Source organism: Neoarius graeffei, chromosome 2 (genome assembly GCF_027579695.1).
Source record: "Neoarius graeffei isolate fNeoGra1 chromosome 2, fNeoGra1.pri, whole genome shotgun sequence".
Taxonomy (NCBI): domain Eukaryota; kingdom Metazoa; phylum Chordata; class Actinopteri; order Siluriformes; family Ariidae; genus Neoarius; species Neoarius graeffei.
This window is the reverse complement of record NC_083570.1, coordinates 18,086,089-18,110,548: the sequence shown is the minus strand read 5'-3', so window position 1 is coordinate 18,110,548 and position 24,460 is coordinate 18,086,089. Positions and strand designations below refer to the sequence as shown.

Genomic DNA, 24,460 nt, shown 5'->3' with positions numbered 1-24,460 from the left:
AAAAACATTCCTAATGTACTGTATATGGAATTCCTTTTTCTGAAATTAAGTCAAAACGTGGGTGGTTAATAACTTGTGCGAAAATAAAGCCTTCCTTGAGTTAATTTTTGTTGGAACTGGACGTTACAGTGGCTTGTGTGATGTACCCGCCCCTTTTGAACTTTTCCCCACGTTTTGTAGAGTTACAACCCGGAACTGAAATTGTTTGTTTGATTTTAGATTATATGTCGTAAATCGGCATAAAATAACATCATATTGAAGTGGGGGAACAATTTGTGAAAGTATAGTTTGTAAAATTATTCACTTGTAGGGAAAAAAAACAAAAACACTATCACACAGACTTTGAGCATCCCACAGCATGTTATTGAATCCGTTATTTTAAAATGGAAAGAATATGGCCCAGCCACACCCGAGAGGAGGCTGTCCACCAAAAGTCGATGAAGAAGTACTGTATGAAGGGAATTGGTCAGAGAAACAACCAAGAGGCCAAGGTTGAACAGTCAGTATGATGCTCCCACCACCATGCTTCCCTGTATGGGTGGTCTTCACAGGGTATAAATTAATCAATACTTTATGGGGCAAAATCACAATTATATTAAAGTAGTGTACTTATTAAATATAGTTTAGTTACATTGCAACGACATTTGTTCATGCATGAAAATCCCTCACCTTTTGGCGAAATTCGCCGTTTTGAAACCAAAATGGGTGACCTACGTGAATCGTGTAGATCCGATGAGAAAAAAAAATGGGGGGGGGGGGTGTTTGATATTGACCCAAAGGGCAAGGAGGTCGCTTCGCACCCATAGACAGTTCGTGCCGGTTTGCGCCTCCTCCTCCTGCTTTGATATTGACGCCATAGCGACGAGTACATCTCGCTGCGAAGGGCAAGCAGCATCATTTCACGCCTCTTCTCCTGCTGGCCAGAGCGTGTACACATCAGTCAGAGTGCAGACCAGACCACCAGAAGCTGGATTGAGTCATCGGACTGAATTTCCTACTTTTTTCAAACTTTCCTGATTTGCCATCAAAACAAACAAAACTTCCGGCTTGATTACGTCAGCATTCGAAAGAGGGCGCGCGCGTCTTTTGACAATCCCTGTGTCCGAAATTGCTCGCTATTCACTGACATCACCCGAAACCGGAAGTAAACAGACCCTGCGCCATTTTGGAAGACCAACAAACTCGTGATTGGGGGAAATAACGGCAGCGGTATGTGAACCCACGAGAATAAAGTGCAGTGGCAAACGACTTAAACAAATCTGAGCTGTTTTATTTATGATTTGTTGGCCCAACAGTAGACTTGAAAGAAACCTGTGTGAGACTTGGCAAAAAACTGTGGATATAATGGATAAGTCTGTGCATGATCTGTGGACACTTTGAGGTAAGCAAACGCAAGAAATTCAGATTTAAAACATGCTAAATTGGCCCCAAGTTGATAACTGTATGAGGAGCAAGCCTCCCAGACTTCTACAATTTAATAATAATAATAATAATAATTTAGGATGGTTTGGGGCTTGCTCTCCCTCCTATTATATAAATAAAGGATAGTTGTTGTGTAGGCATATATCATAAATACATATGTATAATTTGGATAAATTAACCTAAATTATGGATACCTTAATAGTAACAAAAAGTATTAATTTTTCAACTGAAAAGATATATTATTAAAAGATAAATATCAACAAGATTACCTTGGCCATAACTATGTGTAGGTTATTCTTAATAACAGCTGTAATATCACGAACCAAGCCACTAACAACATAATTGTAAGCCTGTAGCCCAGGGGTCGGGAACCTATGGCTCGCGAGCCAGATGTGGCTCTTTTGGTGACTGCATCTGGCTCGCGGACAAATCTGACATTTGTTAACAGTTGGTCAAAAATAATTTTGTTAGGCATATATTATCAAAGTTTAAAAAATGACTTCCTGAAATCTAAATGTTAAATTAGCTTTCAAAATATAAAATATGATCACGTATTTGCAATCCATTCCATCTGGGTTTTTTTTCACCGCTGAAGTTCACGGGTGCGTCAGATCAGCCAATCCCAGCAGGCGACACGTCAGACATAAAAAAAAAAACGCGATTTTTATTGGACAATAAGGTGCCTACGGGGTCGTGTGAGGTAAAATTACATCCGCTTTATTTAAAATTCCAGCTAGCTACCTGTTGCATGCACAACTAACAAAGAAGATGGCGAAGAGAAAAAAGGATGACGATTACCGAACATTTCAAAATGAGTGGACAGAAGAATTCGCATTTGTGGAGAGAGGAGGCTCGGCTTCGTGTCTAATATGCAATGACAAAATTGCTTCAATGAAACGCTCGAATATCAAGCGCCACTTTGAGACACGACATGCTGCATTTGCAACCAAATATCCAGCTGGGGACAGCAGAAAGAAGGCATGCGAAGAGCTACAGAGGAAAGTCCAAGCTAGTCAGCAGCAGCTCCGTGTATGGACCAGACAAGGTGACTTCAATTCAGCTAGTTTTGCTGGCGCATTAGCAATTGTGAGGAACGGAAAGCCATTTACTGATGGCGAGTTTGCCAAAACATTAATGCTTGATGTGGCTAATGAACTTTTTGACGACTTCAGTTACATCCCTGCTGTGTCTGCCGGAGAATTTGAGCTTGAAGTTGCTGATCTGAAGGCCTCGGACATGTGGGTGAATAAGTTCAAATCGCTGAATGAAGATTTGGAGAAACTTGCACTGCAGCAAGCAGAACTGGCCAGCCAACACAAGTGGACAGAAATGAAAAAACTTCCACATGCAGACGAACTGATTGTGAAAACATGGAACGCGCGTCCAGTCACATACCACACACTGCAGCGAGTGAGCGTTGCTGTGTTGACCATGTTCGGATCTACGTATACATGTGAGCAGTCCTTCTCTCATCTAAAACACATCAAGACCAACCTAAGATCGCGTCTAACTGATGAAAGCCTCAACGCCTGCATGAAGCTCAACCTCACCGCATATCAGCCAGATTACAAAGCCATCAGTAAAACGATGCAGTCCCAGAAGTCTCATTAATGGTGAGAAGTGGTTTTTTCCCCCTTCTTGGCTTCAATATAAAAACGTAATTAAAAATAATACATTTGTACACTCTAAAATTGTTTGGTCTTTTTAAAAATACATAGGCCTACATTTAATTGTATTCATTTTTTTAATGGTATGGCTCTCACGGAAATTTTATTTTTTAAAAATGGGCATTTATGGCTCAGTCAGCCAAAAAGGTTCCCGACCCCTGCTGTAGCCCTTTGTAGGCCTTCAAGTCATCAGCAGTGTAGGCACTGGGTGTAAACAACAAATAATTTACAATGTCTGGGTAGCAAACAGATGGCAGAATTGGTGTCAGGTCCTCCTTATGTCTCCATTCTCCCTTGCCCCGAGTCTTATCATATGGGTCAAACCCATCAATCACAGCCAGTTTCTCCACATACCGTGCCCTTTCTGCAGCTGGTAATGTACTCGCATAACCAGAATTATCATCCATCGTGTCACTTTACTCTCGCTCGTAGTTTCTTTTATATTGTGAGTGCATGTACTTGGTCTTCCAATATGGCGCCTAACAAAATCTCGTGGCGCGGTGACGTCATGCGGTAGCCCTCTATAGGGCACTGTATAGTGGAGACGCCATTTTGTAGTGCTGTCCGTGCTGAAAGAAATCAAATTAAAAGTCTCAAATTTGATTTAATAAAAGACAGCAGCAAAGAAGAAAGTATTCAGCCTTGATTTAAAAAGAACTGAAAGCTGCAGGTACTTCCATATCTTGGCAGGCTGAGTGGTATGCTGGGGCACCTCTTGCCAGCAGACCAGGATATCCAGAGGGAACTTGTGTGGTTCAGTGTTGACCTGACCATCCCCAGCTTCAAGGAGGGAGAGAGCATCGTGGAGTGGTGGGGTCATGTCTTCGACAAACCAGACAAGTGCCCCTCCCTGGGTGCACTGGTTAAGTGTTGCCTCTCCATCTTTCATGGACCTAGAGTTGAGTCCTCATTTAGTCTGATGAATGATGTAATTGATCAAAGGAGTGGCTACATGAATGTGGAAACATTTAATGCGATATAGACGGTCAAGTACACGTTGATGTCCAGGGGGAAGACAGCTATGCAGCTCTTTAGAAGGGAGGACGTGAAGTTTGGGGAAGTGGACAGAACATTGTGCAAGAATATTAACTCTGCAGCAGCCACATACAAACACCAGCAGAGGGTGAACAAGGAGGAAAAGCAGCAGAGCAAGTATGGCTCTCAAGCAACTTGCAGTGCTCAGCAGGCCAAGAAACCGACTGCTGAAGGAGAGAAGCGGGCAAGGCTGAAACATGGCAACTCGGCGAAAGCGGGCCATGGAGACACTGGTGGTCCAGGCAAATAAAAGGAAAAAATGATCACTATTCCTTGTGTGTTCCACTTTCTTCGTTCTATTATTCGCGTTTTTTTCCAGGGCATAATTTCACTATAACTACATGTATTTGTACTGTATGTCCTTGTGCAAATGTCAATACAGTATACTTAGTAAGGAGGCTATAATATTTATTCTGGGGGAGGACCCCCCAAACAAAATAAAACAACACCAGAGGCCACGTCACCACTCGCGCACCCTTCTCACCTTTTTCACCCCTGACCCGTTTTCATGCCTGTTTGTTTTGACCTCAAAACTGATTTAACAAAAAACAACTTTTATTATTTTGTAATGGGGCAAATATGAGTTCGATCCAGGCTTGTGGTACTCGACTTGGACTTGAGCATCGAGGACTCGTGCATTAACTGCACTCGGACTCGTAAATTGGAGACAAGGACTTTGATTTTTTTTCTTTATATTTTGATGATGATGATGATGATGCCCTTTATTGTCACTAGTCACATGTACCAGCGAAATTAGCCGTTAACCTGTCCGTACATATACAGCATACAATTGACATAGGGTAGACAGGACAGGAAGACAGGGATAAAGATAAAAAGGAAACACAACATGAGGAGAGATAAGGAAAAAAGAACACCCCCACACTAAGCTCCTGTCAGGAGTACAATGTGGGAACATTTAAAAAACCTTTGCACATAAGCACACAAGTACACTTTAAACACGGGACTTGAGGGGGGGAATCAGGGGTAAGGGGGGGAGGGGAGGAGGTAATCCAGCGCAAGCAAGCAGCCATCCGCTCCTGCAGCCATGAAGGCGCTGGTCACGCACCCGCTTGTCACACTGGGGGTAAAAATGGCGACCGTGGAAAGTTAGAGAAGGAATGCAAGAGTGTCTCCTGGCAGTGACCTTCAGGGGGAAATGTTGCCTCAGCAACGGCTTGAACCAAGGCCGGTGCTGTCTCGGGGAGCCGGATGTCGATAAGATATAAATTGTTTGGTCTTTCCAGACGCAGTCTTTGCACGTCCACACCGCTCGTCCATATCTGTCCATTCCGTCCATTCTATTCAAATTGATCTCCGAAAAACGTATTCCTTGCAAAGCTGAAAGCTGCTCTGAGATGACAACCATTTTGTGGTTAAAGTTCTGAATGTCCACAGTCCGAGTGCCAACAGCTTTTTCTGTTACATGCCATGATAATTTGGCATAAGATATTTCTATCTACACTAATTTCGTGTCAAAACCTGCGCTCTCGACAGCGCGCATTCCAAGCGGACTCTCTCGCACGCGCGCCATAAATGACTCGCACCCGCACAGGATTAAGGCACAATCAGCGCGCCGTTATAAAAAGTGTGAAAACACATTTTGCGAAGTATTGAGTTGCGTTGCTGATACAATCCCAAGCCTCGTTTCCTTGTTTGGTCTCCTTATCCCTGATTTCCTGTTTCTCGTCTTTGCTTCTGCCAAGTCTACGATGGGACGTTTGTGCCTCGCTCGACCTATTTCACCGTTTTACGATTTTGCCTGCCGTTCTGGATTGTTTACCCATCTTCACTTGCATTAATAAACACCCCTTCTGCACTTGCATCCGTCTCCCAACCAGCTCCGACAAAATACTCGGCACTCCCTGATAAAGAGAACGCACATTCATCTGTTCAGGAGAAAACTACCGTTAACGGCGCTGAAACAGCCACCAACAAACGGTGCGGTTGGAGTCTTGTTCTCAGGCTCGAAATTTTTTTAACGACTGGACTCGGACTCGAGGTTTAGTGACTCGACTGCAAATGCTGGTTTGATCTTAAACCAATCAGGTTCCTCTTTTATTTCAAACTGTTCACGGATTCAGTCGTTAATTCACACGTTGATTCATTCATGCACGTATGCCACATCTTTCTTTAAGTTCAGTCGTTCTCCTCCTCTCAGCTTGTGACCGAGGTGGCAGTAGAGAGAAAATGGGGCCAAAAAGGAGGACCGTGGGAGTTCAACCTGCGAGACCTCTTCCGTTGGTGTCAGCTGATGCAAGCCGACCAATCGCCAGCTTTCTATAACCCGGGCCAGCACGTTGGACTGGTGTATGCAGACCGGATGAGAACGGAAGCAGATAAGGCTCAGGTAGCCGTGTCTGCTCTTACATATTTGGTCAAATCAGTAGTTTTAAGGTTGAACTGTGACGTAATTCTGTACATGTTGTTGCTGCAGGTGCTGTCTGTGTTCAGGAAGGTGTTTGCGGAAGAATTCGAGCCTCACTCGGGATCCAGGCAATTTCACATCACACCTCTAAACCTGCAGGTTAGTCTGGACGGATGGTCCATGTTTGGAGAGCAGTCGCAGTAGTTCTTCAGACTTGATTTGGAATGTGATCCGTCTCTCTTCATCACTTTGAAAGGTGGGCTCGTCAGTCCTCCAGCGCAGCGGTGGAGCGCCTGTCGTCTTGGATCCTCCTCTGTCGATTACTCATCAAGCTTTGCGGCCGCTGGAGTCCTTAATGAAATGCGTGAAGATGGGCTGGATGGCCATACTGGTGGGTCCCAGTGCCAGTGGGAAGAGCAGTCTGGTGCACCTGCTAGCCTTGCTGACCGGGCACAGGCTCAGGGTGATGGCTATGAACAGTGCCATGGATACTACCGAACTACTGGGCGGGTTTGAACAGGTGAGAAAACCGATCAAGACAAAAACGATACTCGTCTGTATCCGGGAACGGCGTGCCCTCGGTAACGTTTCCCTTCTTCCTCAGGTGGACATCATCCGGCCATGGCAGCAGGTCTTGGAGAGCATGGATTACGTGGTAGCCATGGTGACACGGCGTGGGTTGATGTCTCTGGACGGGGCAGTTCAGGACACGGAGTTCCTTTTGAGCACGTGGAGCACATTCCGTCGCTGGCTGAGGGATGAGGGACTCGACGCAGCTGATGGCACCGTGACATTCGATGCCCTGAACAAGCTCGAGGTCATCATCGTGCTGCTACACAAACTCAACACCAAGCTCAAGGTTTTCACAGGTACAGGAGAAAACGTTTTGTTGGCCTGAACGCAGCATCAAGTACAAGCTTCACTCGTATTTATTCCATAAATTCTGCAACGGTTAAACATTGAGTCATGTTTTCTCATGCTGCAGACATGTCGAAGCTCCAGATGGACTTCACGCTACTGAAAGAGCGCTTGGCGCAGATGGAGGATGGTTGGAGTCATGGTGGTTTCGAATGGCTGGACGGCACGTTAGTCCAGGCTCTGCAGGCTGGAGACTGGCTACTTATGGACAACGTCAACTTCTGCAGGTTACTAACTGCTGCTCTAATAACCGCTCCCCAGGTCTGCCAGAGTACTTAGATTTGGTTCATGTTGTATGACTTTTGGCCACAATGACCCGGGGAGTAACGGAGTACGTGAAATGTTGTGCTTCTGTTAACATTTTGTGCATGTGGGTTTGTAGCCCATCTGTGCTGGATCGGCTGAACGCTCTCCTGGAGCCAGGCGGGGCTTTGACCATTAATGAGCGTGGGGTCATCGACGGCACGACGCCAAGCATCGCTCCACACCCTAACTTCAGGTAGATCCATCAGTACCTCTACAACTTGGTAGTTGCGAGCTGAGAAAACCTGACACGTTTTATTTTCCTCCCGTCATATCCAGGCTGTTCCTCACCATGGACCCTGCACATGGAGAGATCTCCCGAGCTATGAGGAATCGTGGCGTGGAGATCTACATCCCGGGAGAGAACGAAGGAGCGTGTTGGGACTCGCTGGACCTCAAGACGAACTTGCACACACTGGGAGTGACCGGAGATTGTGTGTGTGACCTACTGATGACCGTTCATTCCGAGATCAAGTCGGCCATCTGGGGTGAGCGTTTTCAAAGCGGTGCGAAGGTGCCGAGTGAGGATCTGAGGCTTTGCGAAATAGTACATGAAATTTCAAATCCCCAAACGTAATCTTTGGATTGAGGGGAGCAATTTGTCATTTTTGCCAAACTATTCCTTTACCAGTCCAAAAGACAAGACTGCGCTTGATTTTGTACAAAATGGCATATGAACATCAGGAGCCGTAAAAGAAATGATTGTGTTTGTTGTCCCAGACTCACCAACATCCTCTGTGTCATCTCTGCTGCATGCGGCTGCGCTGTTGTCCAGTCAGCTGCAGAGAGGTGTGGATCTGCCCAGCGCTTTGCTGCAGGCATGCGGGGAAGCGTACGCCCTTTGTCAACGCAGCACCGCCAACCAAAAGGTCGACACACACTCAGATACTACTACATCCACCAAGTCACATACTAGAGCTTGTGTCTCAGAGGTGTTGCGTTCTCTCACGCTTTTTTTTTTTTTCCTCTTTCCTCAGCTGGCTCGGGAGCTGATAGAGAAGCAGTTGGCGGTGTTGGACTCTGAAGAATGGGGCAACGGGCTGCTGTGCGCAGGCGTGTGGCCAGATCGAGTGCCTTCTGCCCTGCAGTCCACAGAGGACTCGTGCTTTTCCAGTGTCCAGAGGGATGGCCAGGTTCTCCTCTACTGTCTGAACACGCTCAGCCTGCACAGCAAGAGGTCTGACATACAGCTGCTATCCAAATATCTGCTTCCACCACTTAACGATAATATTAGTTAATTTGTTAGGAGTAAACATCATCTATATACTGAACATTTCAGTGTGTGTATGTGTGTGCACAGAAATCGCCCGCTGATCCTGACTGACCTGCAGAGGGCAATGCAGAGCGATGCAGCACTGGAAACGCTGCAGTTTCCGCCAGAAGGCTTGGTAGGTGACCAGCTCAGGGATGTGCAGCAGCTCCTTCCCACGGCAGTGCAGATCCTGACCGAGAGAGCCTCCCACAGCGACTGGGTCTTGCGTACCAGCTGGCTCTCCCACCTCGCCAAAAGCTACAAACATGTCCCAGGTACTGTTGTCATTGTAGCGGGAGCACAATGAATAAAGCCAATCCTAACTATCAGTTTTTGTTGCTTGAAGTGTAAGACCTTGTTTGGTTGTTCTTTTTACTTTTGAACACTTAAAGGTGCAGTTAGTAATCTGTAAGAGTGCTCATATACCTGGAATACTTGTCTGGTTTCAAAAACACCTTGAAAAAACTATGAAATTCGATATTTCAAAAATAATCCTCTGACTAGTTTCTTCATTTCAGGCTTCTGTTTACATTTTTTTTTTCTGGCCCAGAAATGAGTTCTGTCCCATTAGTATGAACCGAGCTCCTGAGTTCTGCTCCTTTTTGTTTTAAAAGCAGTTCATGATGGGAAATGAGAAGGGTGTATCCGCTGTGATTTTTTCAGTTGCATTTCCTAAGTAGAAGAGGAATAAAAGTTGCATACTGCCTCTTTAAGGTTATATTTTAAGATAAGTTTGTATGCGAAAGGTGGTTTTGTGATCGCCACGCGCTATACGTTTGCAGAAGCGGCGCTGATGCAGCTGGAGGCGGGAAATCAGGCTCTCAAAGCTGTCTTCAGTAGCAAGCTCGTTGGCAAGGGCAAGTACCTGACTGAACACCTTCAACCCCACAGCACAGGTACGTACACGCGCGCGCACTGACGCTGTTTCTAATGAAGCCATAATACGCACGTAGAATTTACCAAGCACGTCCTTCCAAATGAGGACGTGAGCAGTGATCTTGTAAAAGTTCTTATTCCTGTCTACAGATGACTATAGGATCCTGGTAGACATGCGCTGGAACAAACAGTACCTGGATATCTTGGCTAACACCTGTAACTTTGAGGACGAGGAGCGATGTATGGAGTTTATGGAGGCTCTGTATGCTGTCGCCAACAGGTTCGATTCTAGCTCTGGATTTAAATCTGTATATATATAGCCCATTCTATAATTGCGGGTTCGTTTCAAGCGTTGACTCTGTCGTCAACTCTGTTCTCATCAAACCAGGCAATCCATTAACGGAAATGACGATAACGGAGTTGACACTTGCCAGCATTTTGTATATTAATACAAAACTCAGAAGTTTACATAGAGTGACCTGAATGTCATGGCAATATTTGGGCTTTCAATAATTTCTTTGAACTGTTCTTTTTCTGTGGCAGAATGATTGTACAGCATACATCTTTAATTAAAAAAAAAAAAAAAAACCACAAATTTGGTGCACAAGTTTTAATTTTCTTCGGGTTTTCTGAAATCAATACATGCAGCACACCTAATTTTTGGGTAAAAAGTCTCTATGCAAGATTCACCTTGACCAAACATTTTTGTGTACCACGAACAAGCTTCTGGCAGAATTCTGGTTGGATGTTTCACGACTCTTCATGGTAGAATCGGTAGAGTTCAATTAAGCTTTTTTTATTTTCTTGGCATGGACTTGACTTATAAGCACGGTCCATATATTTTCAACAGGGTTGAAGTCAGGACTTGTTTGAAGCTTAATGTTAGCGTGCTTTATCCTCCACAACCAGCTCTGATGCGTGTTTGGGTTCATTGTCCTGTTGTAACTCCCAAGTCATGTTCAAGTTTCTGATGGTTTATGCTGAAGAATTCTGAGGTTGTCCTCCTTCATTATTCCATCCACGTTCCACTGGCAGCAAAACCTCCCCAGAGCATGATGATCCTACCACCACCATCAGCTGGTACAGTGTCCCTCTGTACATGGTGGTCATTGTGGCCAAACGACTCAATCTTTGTCTCATCTGACCACACAGCTTTCCTCCAGAAGGCTTTTTCTTTGTATGGTCAGCTTCAAACTTTACTAAAGCTTGAAGGTGTGAATTTTGGAGCAGGGGGTTATTTCTTGGATAGCAGCCTCTTAGTCCATGGTGATCTGAACTGTAGACAGTGATCCATCAGCTTCCAGTTCATGGCAGGCTGTGCCATGGTGGTTCCCAGGTTGTTCCTGACCATCCAAACCAATTTCCTTTCAGCTGAACGGTGACAGTTTGGGTTTTCCTGAAGCAAAGTGGCTCGGCAAAGTGACTACACCTCACAATAATTTGCATTCAGTTGTTTGAACCGATCTTGGAATTTGCAGTTGTTTAGAAATGGCTCCAAGAGACATTCCGGACTTGTGCATATCTGCGATCCTCTTTCTCAGATCTGCACTGAGCTCTTTGGACTTTCCCATTATATTGTGTGTCGTTCAATCCAACGAGTGCTGTAAACAAACCCTTTTTATGAAGGCACAGCAGAGAAGCTACCAGCTGTAGTCAGTCCTGATCACTAACAGGAAGTTAAGAGACCTCGGTCTTGGCAAGATAAGAGACGTTTTGGAAGTTTCAGCACCTCTGAATTAAAAACCTAAGTGAGCGTATGTACAATTTTGAACCTGTGTTGATTTCAGAAAGCCCAAAGAAAATTAAAACTTGTGCACCATATTCGAGTGGGTTTTTTTTTAATTAACGATGTACGTGGTACAGTCATTCTGTCACAGACAAAGAACAGTTCAAAGAAATGATTGAAAGCCCAAATATTGCCCTGACATTCATGTAAACGTCTGACCACAACTGGACATATTTTTTTGATAACCTGAAATTTCACATAATGCAGAAAATTGACTTCCTGTGAAATTGATTTTGTAACAGTTAATAGAAAAAGCCCCCCAAAACAATGTCAGCCTGAATCGCTTCATGTTTATTCAAGCCAATTTGAGCCATTAATGTCGGGGGGAGGGGTCTTCTAGTTAATGTTTCATGGATAAATTGGGTCTAAAATGTACATCAAGCATTGCTGTAGGTGAAAGGTTTATCTCAGAATGACCCGTATAAAATCAAGACGAGGATCTAATTGCCTGTTTCCAAGCAGCCTTTGTACGTTGCAAGAGTTGTGTTACAGGTCCTGGATTTTTTTTTTTTTTTCTTCAATCAGGATCATCATACTGATGGACCGAGAGGAGAGAGCAGCAATTTGCAACAGCACAGGAAATACATCCCCTAATAACAGTGCATTAAGACTGGCCACTGCCTTTTCGAAAGGTATTGATGGGTTTCTTGAAAAGCCACTGAGCAAGTTTGCTATTTCCAGTTCGACTCGAGACTAAGCGAAGAAGACGGCTTAGTCACGGTGTTGTCGTTTTTTTTTTTTTTTAATCAGAGCACTGATGTATTTTGTCTTTTACACGATATCCTGCTATTGTTTTTCGAAAGGAACGATAGATATTGCGCAGCTGCCGCATCCGGTCCTGGTGCATCTTCGCTCTTTCTTTGACCTGTGGGACTCCTTCGTGCTGCAGGCTGTACAGACGGACCAGCCGAACGTTTCGGACCACCTCATGTTCGAGGTGAGAGGCTCTTTCCTCTGGTTTCGGTTTGATAAATGAAATCTTTTGTTCCTGTAATAACTGTTCTCCCTGTCTTGGTTGGTTTATGGTTTGTGCAGATTCTGCAGCTGCTCCAGTGGAGGGACCGTTTCTGGAATGTGTGTAACTCCTTGCCAGCGGACACCCGCGGAGTGTGTGTGCTGTCCCTGCACTGGCAATGGGTCCATAAGCATCTGGTACTACGGCTGCCCCAGCTCCTGATGGGCGATGGAGACTACGAGTGAGCATTTATAATGGCGTTCTGTTCAAGGTTGCCTTATTTTGTACCACATAAGCAAATCTGTTGTGTGTGTGTGTGTGTGTGTGTGTGTGGGGCAGAGGGCAGCAAGAGCTGCACACCATCTCGTCAGCGATCCAGAACACACTTTCCAGCTCGGTGTCTGTGGCGCTGGCACTAAAGAACATTCAGAAAACCCTGGGAAAGCCTCTTCCATTTAAGGTACGTCAAGTGATGTAACTCGAATGAATAATATGACCGTGAGTATCAAAGTGACATTTGTCCCGCCCCCCCCCCCCCCCCCTTTTTTAAATGCAGCTGGAGAGCGTAGCTGAATGCTCCGCCCATCTCCGCCTCTTCGGAAAGGCTCTTGACATCAAGGACTTGCGCCTGAACGACAGAACAACGTCGCTGTGGAAACGGGAAGTGGCCCGCCTCCGGGGTGCTGCCATGAGAACCGACTGCAAGGAAGCCCTGCTTGAAGGCTGGTGTCTGGTCCTGCAGGCTAACCTCCTTCTCGATCCGCAGAGTACCGGTAAATTTGCGTTTGCCCTTGCTGTTCACCTTTTGTGTTTTTGAAATTGGCCTCCGTGCGTTTGCGCACCGTTTCTCTAAACGTGTGGAGCTTTTCAGGTGTGCTGGAGAGTTTACGGACCTGTGTGGATCAGCAGCGGGGACACATGGCCTCCTGCGGCCTGCTGGATTCCCTGTCTGAAGCTGAGAATGAGGAAGAGATGGGAGACGGCGCGGGACCAGACCGCGAGCTGTTACTGCGGCTGGCTCGCCGGGCTCAGCTGTGGCCTGTCCTGGAGGAACTCGCCATCCTCAACCAGATGAAAGTGACTGCAGATCTGCTACACCAGTCTATCACGCACAGGTACGACGCGAGGTTTAAATGCCGCTTTTCGGGTTTTCTGTTCCACGTTCATCACGAATCATGGTGCGGTTTGCTTCATCGTCTCTGGTCACTAGTTTGCCTAATTCCTGACCAAGTTCCTCCTCACCGTTTGTTCCCCAGAGGGAGTCAAAACGAGGAGGAAGATCTTCGAAGATCCCTGTCCAACCACCTGCGCTTCTGCATGCAGTCCACGCCCATGAATATCCGTCTGCTCCAGCCAATGTGGTTCCTCCTCAGTACAAAGCGGGTGTGCATAATTTTACAGCGTGGCATATTAACGTTGTTAATGTACTACACTGCTGCAATGATCATTGCTTTCTCCAGCCTGTAGACCAGCTGCCATTAGTGTGGTGTGAGCTGCTTTCTGAGACGCTGGCAGCACTCTGGAGTGGCAGCGTAACCTCAGATCCTGATCGCTGGCTCAAATGGAGCCCTCTGAGTCCCGAAGAAGAGCCAAAGAAGAGCTTGAGATCGCTCCTAGGCCCCTCCGATACGGTGCGTGGCTGCCGTGAAGGCTTTCAAAACCCTTGGATGCTTTTACTATAGAAGCGTCATGCGACTTTATTTCGTACAGGGTCCAGGCATGCTGAGCCGAGCCGTGTGGTCCCGGTGCGTTCTGGGAGTTTTGAGCAGCAGTGAAACGGGCAGGCATTGGGACCCATCAGGCTCCTCCTTCCTGACGTCATCACGGGTGACGCTGGGTGAGTGGAGAGAGAGGGTTGGGCAACTCCAGGATCTCAGCGCCGTCCTGTGGGACAACCTGGCCATGTTCGAACTCTCTGACTTCAGGTAGAGACGTGCACATTTCAAGTTCCACGTTCCTCGGCTACTAATTGACGACATTTGAAAGAGACTCTTACCTCTGCTTTGCTTTGTATGGTGAATGGATGTCTTTCTTTCTTTCTTTCTCTGTAGATTAACAGACCGCAGGTTGCAGGGACTGGTGTTGTGCCGGCAGTTGCACGCTCTGTCTGATCTGCTGTCTCCAGGGTTACAGGAAAGCTACGCGGAATCCTGCGATGCACTCATCGAAGGCGAGGACCCCGTCGGAGCAGCGCAGGACATTCAGGTCGCCCTGCGAGAAGGCCTGCCCGAAAACCTTCTCCCAGAAGGCTTCCTGGAAACCTTGGTGACTTGCTTAACCCAGTTCTCCCACAACCGTGTGTGTGACACAGTCCAGCTGGCCCGGTCCGGAGTGTTCTGGGTGAACATGGGCCTGCTGCAGATCCAAGTGTGGGTTCCGCAGACGATATTCGACCCGGCAGTAAAGAGGGCTTACAAACTAAAATACGCACAAGATGAGGTGAGCCGAGCTGCCGCAGAAGGTAGTTCCTGATGGTGTTGGCGAACGTTCCCAAAATACACACCCGCGTCATTTATTCAGTTCGTCTAAACAGGAGTGTCTTCTTTCTCAGCTTGCCTTGCTTCAAGATGAATGGCGTGGGCGGAGTCTGTCCTCTCAGCTGCTCACGGGGGTGCAGCTTGAAGAGAGCAGCACCACCGATGTCTTCCAACATCCGCGAATCAGGTAGGACGACATTTTAAAGCGATAGAAATGTTGTTTCACTTACAGTTGCGGTCAGAAGTTTGCATACAGCGACGTGAACGTCATCTTGGATATGGATCTCATGGCAATATTTGGGCTTTCAGTCATTTCTTTGAACTGTTCTTTTTCTGTGGCAGAATGATTGTACAGCATACAGCTTTAATTAAAAAAAAACCCCTAACACTGGAATTTGGTGCACAAGTTTTAATTGTCTTTGGGTTTTCTGAAATCAACACAGTCAAAATTATACATACAGCACACCTAATATTTGGGTAAAATGTCTCTTGGTTGGATATTTCACGACTCTTCATGGTAGAATTGGTAGAGTTCAATTTAAATTTTTTTTTTTCTTGGCATGGACTCGACTTATCAGCGAGGTCCGTATATTTTCAACAGGGTTGAAGTCAGGACTTGTTTGAAGCTTAATGTTAGCCTGCTTTATCCTCCACAACCAGCTCTGATGCGTGTTTGGGTTCATTGTCCTGTTGTAACTCCCAAGTCGTGTTCAAGTTTCTGATGGTTCATGCTGAAGAATTCTGAGGTCGTCCTCCTCCTTCATTATTCCATCCACGTTCCACTGGCAGCAAAACAGCTCCAGAGCATGATGATCCTACCACCACCACCAGCTGCTACAGTGTCCCTCTGTACGTGGTGGTCAAACAACTCAATCTTTGTCTCCTCTGACCATACAGCTTTCCTCCAGAAGGCTTTTTTTCTTTGTCCATGTGGCCAGCTTCAAACTTTTGCTAAGCTTGAAGGTGTGTAAATTTTGGAGCAGGGGGTTATTTCTTGGTTAGCAGCCTCTTAGTCCATGGTGATCTGAACTATAGACAGTGATCCATCAGCTTCCAGTTCATGGCAGGGCTGTGCCATGGTGGTTCCCAGGTTGTTCCTGACCATCCAAACCAATTTCCTTTCAGCTGAAAGTGACAGTTCGGGTTTTCTTGAAGCAAAGTGGCTCGGCAAAGTGACTACACCTCACAATAACTCGCATACAATTGTTTGAACCGATCTTGAAATTTGCAGTTGTTTAGAAATGGCTCCAAGAGACATTCTGGAGTTGTGTACTGTATACGTGCGATCCTCTTTCTCAGATCTGCACTGAGCTCCTTGGACGTTTCCATTTTACTGTGTGTCGGTCAATCCAACGAGTGCTGTAAACAAACCCTTTTTATGAAGGCACAGCAGAGAAGCTACCAGCTGTAGTCAGTCCTGATCACTAACAGGAAGTTAAGAGACCTCGGCCTTGGCATGATAAGAGACGTTTTGGAAGTTTCAGCACCTCCGAATTAATAATCTAAGTGAGCTTATGTACATTTTTAATCCTGTGTTGATTTCCGAAGACCCGAAGAGAAAATAAACTTGTGCACTAAATTCTAACGTTGTACAATCATTCAGTGTTTAGTAACATTCGATCATTTCTTTTGCGCAGGTACCTGTGGATCCGCATGCAACAGGTTAAAGAACGGATCTGCGAGCTCGGGCGTAAACAGGCGTGTCGGCCCGCCGAGCCCCAGTATGGACGCCTATACCAGGAGCTCCAGCACTACTTGTGCAGCATCGGGCAGCCAGCAGCGGTGGGCGACCTGCTTTCGCACCTGCTCAAGGCCCTGCAAGGCTCCGGCCCCAAATCCCGGCCAGGCATCCAGGGCCTGTTAAAGGAAGAGGCCGTGTGGCAGGCATCACAGCAGCGTTTCTCCCAGCGCCTAGCCGACGAGTACCCGCTGTACCCGGACGTCGTAGTGCCCTTGCGCTCAGCTATTCTGCAGCTGCAGCACGGTATGCGTCTGCTGGCCTCCCAAGTGGCGTCTACGCTCACTGCGCTTCCAGGTCTCCTGCGCCTTGTCTCCATGCTGCTGGCTTTTCCTGCACCGCCGCTGATCTCTGACCTCGAGCGCGCCCAATACCTGTGCTCTCGGACGTGCATGGACACTCTTAGAGGACTGGAGAAGCTGCTTCCAGACACCGAGGTGACCCACGTGGTCCCAGAGCCTGTCATGTTACTGCTCAGCGCTCTGTTGTGTCTGCAGAGCCATGCAATAAGTGCAGGGGAGCTCGGGACGGAGGCACAGAATCTGTTCAGACACGTGTGTCAGGTGAGAGTGTGAACTAAAAGGACTTTTTTTTTTTTTTAGGTTTAATGACTACAATATTAGAATGTAATTGTTATCTATGCATTTTTTTTGGGGGGGGGGTTGTGTTTATGCTTGCATCACGGCGTGCGTTCAGGCATTGGTGAACGAGTGGGATGAGCAGGAGAGGAGAGCGAGGGAGAAAGAGCAGCAGGAGGCCAGTTTGTATCGCAGTCGCTCGAAACCCCATGGAGGAGGCCTCAGCGAGGAGCAGCAGGAGGAGCGCGATTTCAGACGCTCCTTCCCGACATACTACAAAGTGAGCAACACGTGTACAACTCCTCTGTACATCACAACCCTGAGCTCATCACGCATCGCATACTAGAGGTTTTTAGGTCGAGACACTGCGACGAGTTACTTTTCTGTAGCAAGGACCTCTAGTTACAGTTTCTGAACTATTTCCCTGATAAATAAAACCACATTTAAAAAAAGTTTCTTACCACCTTCTTTCAGGATTTCGCCGACATCGCAACAGAACCCAGTCTGGAGCAGCCAATCATTATCGAGGACGACGAAGAATGTGACGGAGAGACGGCGTCGAACGAGAACAGCGTCTTCGAAGTGTCCAGCTGCCAGAACACCATCATTCAGGTGCATCAGAAACTGTGCCTGGCGTTCGCGCAGTCACTGTGGTACCAGTCCAATCCACCAAGAAATCGGAGCAAAGAACACCTCAGCACGTTGATCTCGTCTTATCAGATCACTGCACCTTTAATAACTCGCTTCTATCATCTTATGGGTATGCCAGGAGTTTGGTTTTATTCTTAAGCTACGTGTGTGTGTATATAGAATACAGGTTGTTCTTTCAGTGTCACGTATCCGGTGTTTCTATCTTCACCAGACTGTGAAATGGATCCTCAGCTGACGGGATCTCAGCTGCTGCTCAGCTCTCTGCTGCAGAACACGGTTCGGGGCTCCGGGGGTCCGGCCAACCTCATCCTCCAGACCGAAGGGCCGTACGACTTCTATCAAGAGCCGAACATGTGCCAGGCTCGGCTGTGCCTTCCTGCCATCGAGCAGCTGTCCCGCGCAGTCCGTCGACGTCTAGACGACTGGCCTGACCACCCGGCGCTGGTGCAGGTGAGGGGAGGAAATAAACAGGGGACATATTGTTTTGTTTTTTGGTCTACGTAATATACATACGTGCGCTTTATTTATATTATGTTATGTGATTTCTCAGATCATTTTAGTCATCAAGAGGATACTGGCATTCAGTCTGTCCAGCCCACTGGCCAAGTTCCTTAATGGGTTGGAGATCTTGCTGAGCAAATCACAGGTGAGGACGCAGTTAGCTGTGACGTGATGACGTATTCATATAATATAAAGATTTCCGCGATGTGTTTATTAGTAGGCATATTTTAGAAAACTCGTAGTATGAGGATCACATGGTCCAAAATGGGCCTCATTAACCAATGAGATCAAGTGGTTTTTTTTTTTTCTTAATAACGTTTGTTTTTCAAGATGGAAATTGGCAGCACATCCAGTTATGTGCAAAATAATAGCAGTCTAACGTCACTAATGTGTTTAATTACTGATTTTGGCAGAAAAGATAATACAACATGGGAAAAAATAGGTGTAGCCGAGTAATGGGCAGCCAACGGAATCAACAGTCATGACGTCCACTCTGCTAATTGGGTGTAATTGACTCGTTCAATGAAAGCGGCGTGTTGAAATTAATAGCAGTGTGGAGTTCAATTAGTGAGGACATTCATTCTGTGAAGAAACAGGTGTCAATTATGGCCCTTATTTAAAGGAGGAGGGCAGCAAACGTTGTACCTGCTGGTTTCAGCCCTTGCTCCGTGAGTAAAATGGGTCGTTCCAGACATTGTACCGAAGGAGAAAGAACTTTGTTCAAGAAGTTGATTGGAGAGGGGAAAACATGTATAAAGAAGTGCAGAAAATAATTGGCCGCTCAGCTAAAATGATCTCAAATGCTTTAAAATGGCAAACAAAACCCGAAACACATGGTAGGAAAAGAAATACCACCATCTGCGTAGATCATAGAACAACAAGAATGGCAAAGAAGCATCCAATGATCAGCTCCAGGGAAATCCAAGAAGATCTTGAGTTACCTGGGAGTACTGCAACAATCCGAAGACGCCTATGTGAAGCCAAACTATTTGCAAGAAACCCTTTGCTGAAAAAAAGACATGTTTAAAAGGTTACAGTTTGCCTTAAAGAGAAGTGGCGCAACATTCTATGGACAGATGAGAGCAAGATTATTCTTATTGGGTCTAAAGGCCACGGGCAGTTTGTGAGACGACCCATCAACACTGAATTCAAGCCACAGTATACCGTGAAGACTGTAAAACATGGAGGTGCAAGCATAATGGTTTGGGGATGTTTCTCATACTTTGGAGTCGGGCCCATTTATCGCATACCAGGCACCATGGACCAGTTTGAATCGATCAAAATACTGGAAGAGGTCATGTTGCCTTATGCTGAAGAAGAAATGCCCTTGAAATGGGTGTTTCAGCAGGACAACGACCCCAAACCCACCAGCAAGCGGGCAACATCCTGGTTCCAGACCAACAAGATTGATGTTATGAAATGGCCAGCCCAATCTCCAGACCTCAATCCGATTGAGAATTTGTGGAGTGATGTCAAAAATGCTGTTTTTGATGCAAAACCCAAGAATGCAGAAGAACTGTGGAATGTAGTCCAGTCATCTCGGGCTGGAATCTCTCTTCGGAAGTGTCCAGTGTTGGCTGACTCCATGCCACACAGATGTAAAGCAGTTATCAGAAACCAGACTGCATTTCCACAAAGAAAATGCAAAGTGTACTCGCTGAGCTGTAGCAGAACAGAAGGAAAAAAAAGGAAAAGACGAGTGCAGTTCAGACCCGATTGCATGAATGTGTCAGGGGAGTTGGTCTGAAGTATCACATGAAGTTTGGTGCATCTCTGACGGAGCGTGTCTGAGTAGGACGACTCGATTCGTGAGTCCTATTCATTTTCTATGGGGAAAAAAAAACAACAGAAAAACGACAAGGACGGCAGAACGGGTGCATCGATCCAAAAGCTGTATACAAGCACACTACACCAGTGGATATGTGGTGAAGTGTTACTGAGCAAAACTCCATTCATTTGAATGGGGCCAAAAATCAATGGAAGCCTATGGAGGGAAAAAAGGATGTGTGAAAACCAAGAAAAGATGGATAAAAAAAAAGATGGATGTGTGTGGGGACTTGCCCTGAGGCATCATATGAAGTCTCTTGAAGTTTGGTCACTCAGTTAAAAAATTTGATGGAGAGTGAAAGCTTTTTTTCCCGAAACGCCATTCATTTTCAATGGGGCCAAAAATGAATGCAAGTGAATGGATGAAAAAGTGGGGCATGAAAAGAAAGGAAAAAATGAGTGTGGGTCAGAACCGAATGCATATATGTGTCCGGGGAGTTGGCCTGAGGTATCACATGAGGTTTGGTGCGTCTGCGATGAAGTGTGTCCGAGCAGGACTATTCGATTCGTGAGCCCTATTCATTCTCTATGGGGAAAAAAATGACAAGAACGAGAGAACAGGTGTGTCGATCCAAAAGCTGAAAACAAGCACACCATTCCAGATCGGGCCCTACGTTTCAGCGTTGGAACAGTGTGTCTATCTCGAAAGCCCTAGGAGGAGGAGTGGATCCAAAAAAACAGGTGAAATGGAATAATAAAAATAAAACTTAAGAAGAACAATGGTGTGCTTTTGCAAGCACACTAATTAATAAAGGTTATACAGCTAAATATTAGTTCAGTAATTAACAGCAAAGCTAAATCTGTAAACAAATTTCAGTTTATACTGTAAACATTCGAGTTTGTACATGAAAATGCAGACGCTGCTATTTTTTTTTTTTTTTTTTGAACAGCCTATTTATTCTTTTTTCTTCATTTTCAGTTTAAAATAGATATTTTGTTCACGTTTTAATTTGGAATTGAATGTGCAGTGCTCCCAGTGCCTTTGTGCATACGGAAATAAATGCTATCATGAGGATTGAGCTTTTTCGCCGTTGTTTTAAACACACTGCTATTATTTTGCACGTAAGCGTAGATGGTTGTATACTGAATAGAGAGTTTGAAAAATTCGTATTAACTGGGTAAAAAATGTTAAATCGGTGCACTCGATAAAACAAGTAATAAAATCTTATTTCTAATCCCATCTTTGTGCTCTGTAGGGCTTTGTATTTCTCAAAAGTAGGGTTTATATGAAAGAACATAAATGATTATTTCGATTAATATTCACAGCTTTCGAGGCGAACCTCGAAAAAACTGTCTGATCCACATCCAAGAAACAATTCACATTAATAGAACTGAAACTGACGCTCGCGTTTCCGACTTTGGGTTTTTAAAAATCTCATTCCGACCGCTAAGATCTCGATATTTTTCATCGGAATAACTCTGGTTATACTCTAAAATGAGTTATTTATTACGTGAATCGGTTTGATTTGCAAAAATAAGTAGGTAAAGCTCTGAAAACTCATTTCATACCCCTTTTTCACCAAATCAGTTCCAGGGCTGGTTCGGGGCTGGTGCTGGTTCACAACTCGTTCAGCTTGCGAGCCAGCTGAGAACCAGTTTGCTTTTCCATAGCTCGCGGTGCTAAGGGAAGCCACGTCATTATGCCGCTGTATACGTCAGTTACGTCGTTGTATACGTCAGTTACGTCGCTACGTTTGCATAAACCTTGCGCGTTTGTACAGCTGCTGCTTCTCGTCGCTTAAAAATGGCGATCTTTCACGGTCTTAACAACTCCGCCGCCCCCCCCGCTGACGTAAGCGGTTCTTTCCTCTGGCCCAGCAGAGAGTTGGTGCTAGCCTGGAACCGGTTTTTCTGGCCCAGAGCCAGTTCTTTGTCAGTGGAAACAGAAAACCCGGTTCCAAACTAAGCACTGGCCCCGAACCAGCCCTGGAACTGCTTTGGTGGAAAAGGGGCATCAGAGTCTCCCGTGAAGCATAACACTTTATCAGAAACGGTGAGAGCGAGAGAACATCCCTGTAAAAGTTATCCGATTTGATTATTCACGAGTAATCCAGTCGGGAAGAGAGAGGGAGACTGAGCACTTTCCCGTGACCCAAAAAGAAAAGCGCTGGCAGTTTTTCCCGACGTCCCGCAAGCAGAGTTTTTACTCCATTGTGCCGACTTCAATCTGCCGTTCCTCCCAAAGTACTGAACAGATCTTGACGAGAGATTAGAAGCTTTTTTTTAATGATTGTATTCAAGAGTTAAACAACGACAGGATGAGCGTCTGCATGGACAGTTTTCACAGCACAGCAAGCGAGCGTCTGATACGGCGTAACAATACGGCTCTCGATTCTAAGCAACGCTAACCTGCTGTTTCCATGACGTGGTCTCTATATTGTGTTTTTCTTTCACTCATTCTTTTTCAGGACTGGGAGAATAACGCCAGTCGCTCCGTGTCTCTGAGGAGCGAGTTGGAGCCCATCACACAGCTCATCATCCAGTGGAGGAAACTGGAGCTTAAGTATGTCGAAAACGTTCCAGGAGATGAACTCGAATTAATTTAGAACGCTTGTAATTCTCGACAGCGTCGCTGGTTCTTAAAGCGGTGTGTGTTTTGCAGTTGTTGGTCGAGCAGTCTGGATAACGCTCTGAGGCGGCACGCCGAGAACTCCAACAAGCACTGGTTCTCCATCTACCAGCTGGTAGAGCGATATCTACAGGACAAAAGGACGGACAAAAAACCTGGTAAAACCCTCTGAACTCGGCCTTGACGTCAGTTCGCAATTCTCTCTCTCCGTTCCTGCTGATATTATTTGATAAATAATCGTGGAATGGGGTATTTCTTGGCTCGTACGCTGCAACACGTGTCCCGTTTTTTGTTCTTTCGGCTCTTAGATGTCAAGGAAGGAGATGTGAAGGAGTTGCCCCTGTCTTCGGTTTCAACCACGCTGCAGGGCTTTCTGGAGGGAGCCACACTGGGCGAATTTCACACGCGACTGGCCATGCTGCTTGCCTTCCACTGCCATGTGCTGTTGGCTCCCAAACAAGAAGGACACGGTGAGAGAGGACACGGCACTTCGTTCCTGATCGTACCGCAGAAACGGTTAAAGCGCTGTGGTGAAGTTCACCGCTCATTGTACGCTCTGCATTAGCAATGCATACATAGTAAATTGCAAATTTTCGATCGCCGCGTCCCAACATATAAAAAGTACGTTTTATAGGGGAACCCCCCTCCCCCGGGATTTTCAGATTTGTACGATACTGATGCAAGCTTTCGTCTAAACCGGGGAACAGGGGTGCTGCGCCCTCTTACTCTCGGCGTGCGCCCCCTTACCGAAATGCCGATTGAACCCCAAGTCACACTTAGGCCATGCACTTATATGCTACTGCACAACATGCAGTCTTTCTCAAAACGATCGTTTCTCCATGAAAACATCCCAGCAACACCGCGTGACAATGTGTCTGATCATCAAATATGTTATAATTACTCCAAAAATATTCCAATCATAGTAGATACACCGCCAGACGGTGCAAAAACAATCCGAATTGGCGTTTTCCAGACTGAGGCGCCATGTTGTTTACTTGTCGCGGCTGCTCTCGTGAGATTTGACATGGGTTACATACAAGGTCAGCTGACTTATAGAGCGAGATTTCTCGAGACTGAATGACCTTTCACCCACCGGCGCGGGAGCTTTTGACAGAAGTAGTTCGCGAGTTGTTTTTGTTGACACTTGGGCATTTAAAGATGTCGTCCCGCGGCACGAAACGGAAGAAAGCCAAAGACTGTCCGGGGCAGAAGATGATTACTTCTTTCTTTTTCAATGACAATTTCCCTCTCAGATAGCCTCAGAATGTCCCATTGTAGCCTCAATTTTTCAAAGGCTTCGCACGGCGGTGGGGGGGGGGGACAACCGGCACCATCCCCCCCCTCGCTTCGTTCCCTCGCCATGGTGAGCGCCCTCATACTAGAGTTTTCTAGAAAAAACCCTGTTCATGGCACGGCGATCTTTTTTTTTTTTTTTTTTTTTCCTGAACCGCCGGGCACGGCCACGTTGGATTTTGGTCGAAAGCCGACGACGTGTCAGACTCTATTGGTTGACGCTGGCCGAAATCGATACCAGACGTCG

At 46.1% G+C, this 24,460-nt stretch overlaps 1 protein-coding gene across 1 annotated transcript in view; it reads left to right on the top strand.

Annotated features, from left to right (window-relative positions):
• mdn1 (midasin AAA ATPase 1) overlaps positions 1 to 24,460 on the top strand; it is a 149,334-nt gene that overhangs the window by 78,363 nt on the left and 46,511 nt on the right. The window contains exons 39-69 of the mRNA XM_060913949.1: positions 6,283 to 6,471; positions 6,559 to 6,648; positions 6,746 to 7,009; positions 7,094 to 7,358; positions 7,475 to 7,634; positions 7,790 to 7,906; positions 7,990 to 8,198; positions 8,431 to 8,579; positions 8,688 to 8,887; positions 9,011 to 9,237; positions 9,745 to 9,858; positions 9,989 to 10,118; positions 12,150 to 12,256; positions 12,428 to 12,561; positions 12,660 to 12,820; positions 12,919 to 13,039; positions 13,136 to 13,352; positions 13,451 to 13,694; positions 13,836 to 13,962; positions 14,040 to 14,210; positions 14,290 to 14,504; positions 14,631 to 15,018; positions 15,131 to 15,243; positions 16,694 to 17,357; positions 17,491 to 17,652; positions 17,847 to 18,132; positions 18,235 to 18,473; positions 18,574 to 18,669; positions 22,760 to 22,854; positions 22,954 to 23,078; positions 23,229 to 23,390. Coding sequence (XP_060769932.1) covers positions 6,283 to 6,471; positions 6,559 to 6,648; positions 6,746 to 7,009; positions 7,094 to 7,358; positions 7,475 to 7,634; positions 7,790 to 7,906; positions 7,990 to 8,198; positions 8,431 to 8,579; positions 8,688 to 8,887; positions 9,011 to 9,237; positions 9,745 to 9,858; positions 9,989 to 10,118; positions 12,150 to 12,256; positions 12,428 to 12,561; positions 12,660 to 12,820; positions 12,919 to 13,039; positions 13,136 to 13,352; positions 13,451 to 13,694; positions 13,836 to 13,962; positions 14,040 to 14,210; positions 14,290 to 14,504; positions 14,631 to 15,018; positions 15,131 to 15,243; positions 16,694 to 17,357; positions 17,491 to 17,652; positions 17,847 to 18,132; positions 18,235 to 18,473; positions 18,574 to 18,669; positions 22,760 to 22,854; positions 22,954 to 23,078; positions 23,229 to 23,390 — 5,941 coding nt within the window. The remainder of the gene's footprint in view (positions 1 to 6,282; positions 6,472 to 6,558; positions 6,649 to 6,745; positions 7,010 to 7,093; positions 7,359 to 7,474; positions 7,635 to 7,789; positions 7,907 to 7,989; positions 8,199 to 8,430; positions 8,580 to 8,687; positions 8,888 to 9,010; positions 9,238 to 9,744; positions 9,859 to 9,988; positions 10,119 to 12,149; positions 12,257 to 12,427; positions 12,562 to 12,659; positions 12,821 to 12,918; positions 13,040 to 13,135; positions 13,353 to 13,450; positions 13,695 to 13,835; positions 13,963 to 14,039; positions 14,211 to 14,289; positions 14,505 to 14,630; positions 15,019 to 15,130; positions 15,244 to 16,693; positions 17,358 to 17,490; positions 17,653 to 17,846; positions 18,133 to 18,234; positions 18,474 to 18,573; positions 18,670 to 22,759; positions 22,855 to 22,953; positions 23,079 to 23,228; positions 23,391 to 24,460) is intronic.